The 9657-nt window shown below is 38.3% G+C and overlaps 1 protein-coding gene across 1 annotated transcript; it reads right to left on the reverse strand.

Annotated features, from left to right (window-relative positions):
* Positions 1-395: 395 nt before the first annotated feature.
* Positions 396-7776, reverse strand: LOC140170741 (small ribosomal subunit protein uS12-like). The gene is given in 6 exon segments (XM_072193971.1): positions 396-628; positions 2560-2677; positions 3084-3115; positions 3118-3203; positions 3730-3889; positions 7678-7776. Coding segments are annotated over 6 exon segments (534 nt in total). The 5' UTR covers positions 7682-7776; the 3' UTR covers positions 396-494.
* Positions 7777-9657: the final 1881 nt, after the last annotated feature.

Here is a 9657-nt window from a genome sequence, read left to right on the forward strand (position 1 = left end):
GGTTTTAAAGGTAATATGATGTATTGTTGGTCGAAGCAGCAACAAAAAAATGTCGTTCACAGCATCTTGCGAATGGTATTGAGCTTTAGCAAAAATTAGGGCTGAAACAACAACACTTTTGGGCTGAAACAACAACACTTTTGTAAAACGTACATAACTCATTAACAACAATAAATTAAGCAGGTTTTCAAAGTATGATTTGTAGAATTTACTTTTGCAAAACACCAAAGTGTTATTTTTCAATAATTGATCAGATAATGAAAATTAATTTTTTGGCTGCTTCACCAACAATACCTCAGTATAACCTTAAGCATTGCTTTTGCTCAAATTTGAACCCCATTCACCAAAAGTTGCGACTTCAACATTCACAAAAATACATGACACAGAGGCCAAAATAATTTTTTTCTCAAGTCAGTTATTTATTCACCAACTTAAGCCATATTTCACAGACCTTCTTTCTGTATTAACCCAACCCACACCCATGGAAAAGTGTTCTATGATCTTGGTCTTTCCTTCTTCTCCTTGAAGAGAGCCAGGAGGGACACGTTGGCGACTTTGACGACCTTGAATCTGACTCCTGGAATATCACCAACAGCGTGACCTTTCCTACCGAATCCAGACACCAGTACTTACGTCATTTTCCTGTACAAAGACACAAAACAAAACATACATTGTTATATATTTGAAGTATGACGTACAGTAATGTTCTAAATACAGTGCTTTCTAACCTTTTAATTAAAGCTCTTGCTCCAATGTTTTGTGAACATTTTCCTGTTGTATGCAGGGCTCAAAGATTATATAGGTCAATGGGGAGGTTTTCCCCTGCTCTTTTCTATAATAGCCCCAGGCTGTAAAATGTGTAAGACTCAATGGACGGGGGAGACTTACCTAAAGAAAATTGATAAAATAGCCCTGTAAGAAATTAATTTCTTTGAGAGGCTGGTTTGTCCTGGTTATGTGATAAATGCAGCATATAGCTATATTATAGGGAGAACTGCTACATTGATTACAACTGTTCCAACTTTGATGACACCTCCGTCACTTTCAAAGAGGCATTAGAGTCATTGATGAGACGGGTACCCTGTTCAATTAGCAAATCAATGCTGTGATTAACTTGCTCCATTGCATTCACACTCAAAAACCTCCTCTGACAGTGAATGGAATTTGCCCAGTGTGGAGTCGGGGGGTGTCATCATAGCTGGACTGTATTATAGTTGACATGATAATAATCCCTTTGTCCCACACAACTTGAATGCTGCACACACAAACTGTAGCCCTACTAATAAAATTTGCAGTACTTTAAATTGATGATCCAAAATATTTGTTTGTGGGGTGAAATTGCACTGGCAGGACACTGAAACAGTCCAGGTGCATTGGATGATCCACATTAATTTTCTCTTGCATCGGTATTGCACCAAGCAAGCCATTATGAAATACATGCTTGGGGTTTCCAATGCTTAGGTAACAATCAGTAACCACAGCCTCACATTGATGTGTGAGCACAAGTATGTGTTAAATGTAGAGCAAATAAAATCAACTGATCTGCTACAATCTCGGATTCATACACCTACCTTTCAGTCAAGGGCTTAGCCAGCAGCCTGTCCTAAAAATACCAGGCAAAAGAGTTTCAAGTATGTGGCTACTAAGTTATGGGAAAAAACTCTCATCCACCCCCAAAAAAAAAAATCAAAGGCGATTTCCGATGCATCATCACTGATATTGAGATATATGAATGGGCAAAATTGGTGGCATATTCACTGGCTGCTTAAATCCCAGGTTGAAACAGCCATCTGGTCTGTGAATAGGCAGTTTTTGGTTCTTGGCTGAAATCAGTAGATTAGGCAGAAAATAATTTGAAGAAACGAATAATACATTTATCCAACCAGCAAATATATACATAATTTGTCATTTTTATTTTGGGATGTGACCGAAAGAACCAGTTTCCAAGTGCTATAAATATTTAATTTTACGACTCATCACATCAAAACAAGGCGGTTGTCTTTTCACTTTCCACACAAGCAAACAGAATTTCACTTACTCAGACACTGTTTTTTGATAGGCTCAAAAGCAATTGCTCCTCTATAGCTCCTAAATGGTTGTCAAGGAGTAGTTTGTAGCTCCTCTTGATAACTTGCCAAATCTTAACTGAAATGGCTCCTGGTCCAAAACATCTCCTCTAAAGCTTTTCTTGAGACCAGAAAGGCACTTTACATCTCTTCATCACATTTTAAAGGACTGTGTCTGCAGTACTCCTGCAAATTTTTATAATTTTCTTCATGCATATAATATTAATTGTTATTACAACTTGCAATGCAAGGGAATTCCCAACAACTGTTGTTTTGATGTGGTGAGTCTAGCATGTGTCTGTGGGGTGAAATTGCACTGGCAGGACACTGAAACAGTCCAGGTGCATTGGATGATCCACAATAATTTCTCTTGCATCGGTATTGCACCAAGCAAGCCATAATTAAATACTTGCTTGGGGTTTCCAATGCTTGAGGTGCCAATCGGGTTACCCACTAAGCTACTAAAATGATCAGTAGGCAGCATTGCACTAACCTATTGATGTGTATGTGCACAGACAATAGCTGCCATTTGCAATATTCCTACGAGTCAACTTCCTGTATAAATTGCTGGTTTCATACTTTCCTGTCGCTTTGACAATGATTTTGCTCCACTGCGCAATCGACCAAAAACGCTACCGGTGACCAGCAGCAAGCCGATATATCGATCACTCCACCGCTTTGCCCAAGGGGCAGCATCGCTAGGACTAGGAGTTGAATTCATATCAATTCGGAGTGGTGCCGCTCTGACGTACGATTTTGGAGCGGTGCAGAGCGGCAACATTGGCTTTCAGAGTCATGCCACTGCCGCTCAGTGACGTACTGCTCCACTTGCAGAAAAGTACAAGCAGCATGATGAAATGTCACACGGCAAGTGGCAGCAAGTATGAAACCAGCATAATTTATTGTATTCCTTTAATCAATTAACAGGAAGTTGGTTCAACTGTAATATTGCTAATGGCAACTATTGCTTGTCTGTGCACACAACATGTTCTGCTACACTTCCTCTTGCAGACTCACCTCTATATAGTTGAGGCAACCATCTCTGGTCTGAAGGCTGTGATTTTCTTGCCGTTCTTGATCAGCTGTACCCTAACACACTTCCTGATAGCAGAGTTGGGCTGTTTGGCCTCCACACCACTGGGAAAATAATAGTCACAATCCACAAATTAATCTATCATTTTACAACTTAACAAAAATGTTTGAGCTCATACTTTAAATGAATAACTTGCCTTGTTTGCAAGACAGATTATCCATCAAAAACACATTTTTCATTCATTATTCAATGTTAATTAAAACAAATATCTTTTACACAATTTACACTAAAGTTGATTTACAAGAATCAAATTACTAAGGTGGTACTACACCCCTGATAAATTTGTGAATATTTTTGCATTTTTCTCAGAAAAATAGAATGTACGTCATTTCTTAACATTATAATGAACCACTTGTCTTGAATTTGGATTCCTTTCCCCCAGGTACATAACTTTTGTTACCAGTGTAGTGTGTAGTTATTTTTGGAGAAAAATGCAAAATTAGTCACAAAATTTATCAGGGGTGTAGTACCACCTTAAACATACTGTACAATTTTTTAAAAATCAAATCACAACAATCACTAGATCTAACTTGGATGGAAAAAACTTTTCATTCTCGTCAAATTACTCACATCTTTTCCAGCACAATTCCCTTAGCGTGAGAAGCACCTCCAAAGGGGTTAGCCTTTAGCGCAGTTCCCAAATGAGCTTTCTTGTACTGCTTGTCATGCCACCTCTGGTCACGACGGTGGTTGCGCATCTTACGGGCTGTACGGAGTCCTCTTGGCTTACCTACACAACAAATAAGAGGGTACGGTACATGATAGATTAGTTGACTTTCGTGCTTGTACTTAATATCGCAGCCTATTGAGGCTACACTGCAAGTCCTCTGGACCTCCTTTAGGGTCAGGGGTGTGCTGATAATAGACCTAGGATGATGATCCCCTACTCTTTTCGATGGAGTCTGTGATCGACCTTTGCCAGGTATTGCTTTGCTCTAGAACTCTAGCTTCGAATTTGCACACGATAGTTATGCATTCGATGCTAGAGTCTTGCTTATTGTTTTTTCGGTCTGACAGCGTTGCAATTTTTTGCACCGGAGGTTATTTATTCTGTTAATGTTGAAATTTGGATGAAAGTTATTTCGATGAGTCTTGAACTGTATCTTTTGAGCAATATTTGCCTATTTTGGATAGTCTAAAATTTTGCTGAAGTGTAATTTTAGCAACATTTTTGATGCAGTCGCCTGTCGTGATCGGCTGTGTTTACTTCTGAACTTCCATTGCTTTACACGTGTTATGCTTCAGTGAATCCGACTAGATTTTGAATGCAATGGTCTCAAGCCTAGAATGTGAAGCTATCGGTGAGCAAATTCTTGGTTAGACTTCTCGAGTAAGTATTGCTGCATACAAGTACTTCCCCTAATTCCTATTTTGGGGAATGTGGGGCACTGTGGGGACTGCTATTATCAAAGAATGCGAGAAAAGGTACAGTATTGTTTTTAGACCCTGTCGTGCATCTATTGTCTCATATAACACAGGCGACATCATAATTTTTGTAGTTATATTTGGTCTCAAATTAAAGCTTGTGATGAAACCAATACAGTAAACATAAATGTTGTAAAACAGTAAAAGGTTATTAACATTTGCATAATTAGCATCTAATTAGTATAAGGCCCTTCGCACTTGATTATTAGTTTCTTGTTTACCGCCCGCGTCCAAAATTGACAATCTCAAAATAATTAATTATTTTATTTTTATTTCTAATTTTCTCCTTTAAAATAACTTTCAACTACTTCTACTTGCCATTTTCTGACTTTAATAACATCAACAATAATGATGAATGAACAAAGAGTACAACTCCACCTTCACTTATTTATAAAATCAAATATTGTTGTGAAATAATTAAATGCCCGCTCTAGTCAAAACGAGTCAATAGTTGCTTGTAATAGTTAAAACTAAATAAAGAAAATAAAAGATAATTAATAATTAATAATTAAGTCACCTCGTCCCTTTTTCAAAATCTGTAACAGGAAACTAATAATCAAGTGCGAAGGGCCTAATGTGTGGGGTGGAGGATCAGGAGGAGCAAATTTAATAAAAGTGACCCCCAGGGCAGGGGTCATGATGCAAGAGGTCCATTTTTTTTTCATATTTTACAACTCACTTTAAACTGCATACTATAACACCATACAATCATATTCCAGGTAATTTAATTTGCTGAGAAGAAAGGGCAGTGGAAGAAGAGGTGGCAAAAAGAAAATTTATTAAAGATAAAAGGGCGGAAGAATTATGAAAAAGGTTTAAACAATGTCAATGGGACTATACATCAAATTTCTTGTTGCTTTAGGTTGCTATAGCACCTATAATCGAGAAAAAAATTGGTTGTTGATGAAAGGGGCTGCAAAATTTCAGCCCCCAGGCGAGAAGTGGCCATGGAACACCGCTGAGTGTATGTATAAAAAGCTCTGACTGAGGAATTCAAATGGAACTTTTAAAATATGTGGGGTACACGTAATTTTTTTTTAATTTGTCAAATTTTCCATTTTTTTGTGTACGTGTATTCCTGGTACCATACTCTAAGCTTTACAGTGATATATAATTTTACAGGGTTTTGATGAACAGTTTATGAATTAGATCAGTTTTAAAAGTACAAAACCATGCAAATTGTTCCATTTTTTAGTATGTAACGCATAATTTAGCCCCCAATTCATGGGCTGGCACACAACCGTAAGCTCAATTATATTGTGGACACACACACAAAAAAAACCCGATATCTAAAGCCCTTTCGCAATTTCGGAAAATTGCAACTGCGCATGCTCAGACATCGTCACACAGTTCTTCAACGAGAGATAAACACAAGGAGGCTGCAGTGCGTTTGCAATGCCAATGGTGGCGAACTTTGCACTTCCTTCAAAAACATATTTTCGTACAACATATTTTATTCATTTCTACATTTTAATGTTAATATTTTCTGTGAAATACAAATATTGTGATTTTGTGAAGGAATGAAGACCAAACTGTCAGCGAAATTCCAGTACCGTTCGCAACGTTTTTATGCAAACATCAAAGTTCACCTAACTGGAAATGTAACAGTAGCCTCAGGCCAAAAAAAAAAAAATTGTTTGCTTGCCCTCGAATGGATTTTAAAAATTGGGTCGGTCGGTCGGGAAAAGTTTTTTGTTTTTTTCCCCGTTTCCCAGAAACAGACATGACGAATACCGAATCGGCGAATGCAATTAATGGTTCAAGCATTTCCGTAGCAGCAACATCACGCCATGGTCCAGCATCTGTGCTCGCCACTTGCACCTTAAACAATTGTAGCTCTTCTACATGTAGGCCTACGTTTAATGAAGTGTACAATTCTCCTACATGTAGTGTTTTCTGCTTTTCAAAACTATCATATTAATCAGCGTGTTCGGTCCCTTGTTTCACCTGTACAGCTAAGCGCTACTCGTGTTGTGTCCGCCATGTTTAAAGTGAAATCATATTTATACCAAGCGATTTGTGCTCTTAATAAAAGTAGCCTCAACAAACATGTTGAAAAAAATAGTGCAATGTTACTTCCTAGTCGATACGAACAAATATCATGAATCTAAATATTTATAAACAAGAAATGAATATCTGGTACAACTGTTTTCAAATTTTATCTACTTTTACCATATTTTAACATCTGCTATATTGTATCTATTCTTGCACGATATGCACGGTTATATTTTGCCTGTAAATAAACTCATCCCTAGATGCGCCGTCCGAAATGTGCAGGTGGATAGCAAATTGTATTAGAGCTTAGGCGATAAGTTGCTAGGCCGAGACGTAATTTCGGAACACGACAGACAGGTACAGCCGGACACGTAAACATGCAGGATATGGTATTTTACAACGTTTCTTTTAAATCATCGGTTTTCAGACGAAAAATACATGCCATTTTTGGGAAAATCGCAAAAAAAAAACTTTATTTCAAAAAAAAAAGTTCTACGGTCGGGACTGCCGAGACGGTTGGTCGGACGAGGTAAGCAAACAACTTTTCTTTTTTGGCCTCATCGTGTTTATCTCCGATTTTATCGGCAAATATTACCCATGATCTGGAATTGCGAAAGGGCTTATTGAAGTGAAGTGTCTAGTTTTTGTTGTTGATTTGGTAAACTCAGAACTGGCGGATGGCGTGGCCGTGAGGCAGGAAACTTGGGAATCACCCAAAAAATAAATTTAAACATTGCCCCAAAACCGATGTACGTACACAGTCCTATTAAACACAACACATGAACAACGCACATAAAACATCATGTATTCATTATGTACATGCAGTCAGCAGATAAATGTGTGGTGGCATGGCCATGGTAATCATGACTGGCAGGGCCAGTGCCGCAGTGCATATGAGTTGAGTGTGGCAAACTCAATCAATGCCGACATACTTTTTTGGTCATCCCATTATCGGTTTAACAGTACCATCAGACACTGCTAGATTTATCATTGTGATACTAAAATATTAGATTTTCCTTTTACATTATTTCTATTTCATATATTTGTTTTTAAAAGGGTGTAATATGGGCCAATTTTAGGCCACGTGTTTCGTCTTACCCATCTTGCTCTGATTGAGGAATCGAAAAGACTGTTCCCAGAAATCCTTGCGAGAAGTGCGCCTCCTGCTGTCGAAATAAAAACATGTTGACCTTTCTTCACGTGATTGGACGCAGTTTGACGTTTTGGTTGTTGGCTTGTCGCCCAAATCATACAAGGGTACACGATGTATTGCTAGTATTAATGGCCCGGAGGGGGTACTCCCATGTAAATGGGGTATGGGTATGTGCGGCGGTCAAGGGTCCCTTTTTCAGGCTCCCCGGCAGTTAAGTTAAGACCCACATTTGGATCATGCTCCAGTTCTTTGCGCCTCAAACTCTGGCAATTGTAGCTCTTTAGCCAAAATGTTGACAATTTTGGAATTTCTTAGCTCCAAAGCCTATAATTTGGCCCAATTTTAGTTCACAAGACCTACCAAAAATGATAAAATTTCAGTTCATCAAGCCCCTATTTTTCCGAAAATCAGTTCTTAGTTCCCAAAGTTCGGCGCGCCGCACATCCCTACCAAAATTTCAGTTGAGTGCCCCCGGGATTAATGGTAGCCTACTATAGTAGACAATTTAAATTTATCATAAGACTATAATCCCTCTGACCATGGAAAACCCACCAATCCTGTTCTGAATCAACAGCTTCTATCCATGAGAAAATGCCTTTTCTCTGGGCAGGGCTATATGTTGGTTGAAGCGGCCAAAAAAAATTTCATTAAAGGTTTGTCTCAAAGCTTGCGCGCGCATTTGTAAAATCGTGAGATTTGGAAAAAAAAAGAATTTTTTTATTTCAAAAAAAAATAAAAAAGTTTTTTTATAGTTTTTCCAGAAAAATTCGGCGAAAATCAGATTTTTTTCTCCAAATACCATGAAAAAAGTCGGGGAAAAAAAATCGCATTTCGCATTTGTTTTCAAACCACTCGTGAGCTTTGAGACAAACCATTATTTTTTTTGGCCTTGATCTAAATCAATATATATCATTGAAAAACAACACCTTGATGTTTTGCAAACATATACTTTGAAAACTTGCTTGATTTATTGTTGTTAATGAGTTATGTACGTTTTACAAAACTCAAGAACCACAGGACCTACAAAAGTATATCTGTGAAATCTTCTACACGCTCGCTATGAAACGATCAATGCAATTTTTGCCAAAGCTCACTAACGTTCGCAAGATGCTGTGAACTACAAAATGGCAACATTTTAAAATAGTTACTAAACTTTAAGGTAGAGAGCCCGGGGGGGGGGGGCACTCAACTTTAGTGACGGGTATGTGCGGCCTACCTGGGCGGTGCGGCGGCGCGAAGCCAGGGGCCTATCGGGTACAAAACTGAATACGTTATTCAAAAAAAAAGAAGATGTACACAAAAATTCATGTCAAAATTCACTTCACCCCCTTTGACCTGCCAAAAAGCTTGCCAAAATATTTGAGCCTAGGCCTACCTGTACATGTATCTCACAGCCAGTTTCGAAAAGAGTATAGGGTGTTAACCCCTGACTGTTCCCAACCTGTCCCTGTGTTCAAATATGGACCCCAATGGAAATAAGAGAGGCTTTCTTGGGTTATCCAGGGTTGTCAAAACCCGAACAAAGCAAATCAAATTAGTAAATTAGGGCCTACTATTGTCTAAATTGTCTAAATTTTTTTTTATTACAACCTGTATAATTTAAAATGTTTGTGTGTTCTGCGTGCATTCTTTATGATGAAAATTTTCACACGGTCTGCACAATTTCTTTACACTCACCAGTACCAATCAAAATTTGACTTTTTATAAGAGTCTGACGGCAGAACTATTAGAAGGTCAGGGGGTCATAAAATTTCCAACCCGAAATAGCTGGGGGGGGGGAATATAGCCCGTAGTTCAAGATAGGCGGTCCGATGAAAAAAATTGCTCTTATAGGGCTCACATCTTTGCAATAATTTAAGGGCTGTGTGAATAATTTTGAGCCCGGATATGGTAAAATTGGGGGAAAGATTTTTTTTGTCGAGGGG

This window comes from Amphiura filiformis, chromosome 15 (genome assembly GCF_039555335.1).
Source record: "Amphiura filiformis chromosome 15, Afil_fr2py, whole genome shotgun sequence".
NCBI classification, from domain to species: domain Eukaryota; kingdom Metazoa; phylum Echinodermata; class Ophiuroidea; order Amphilepidida; family Amphiuridae; genus Amphiura; species Amphiura filiformis.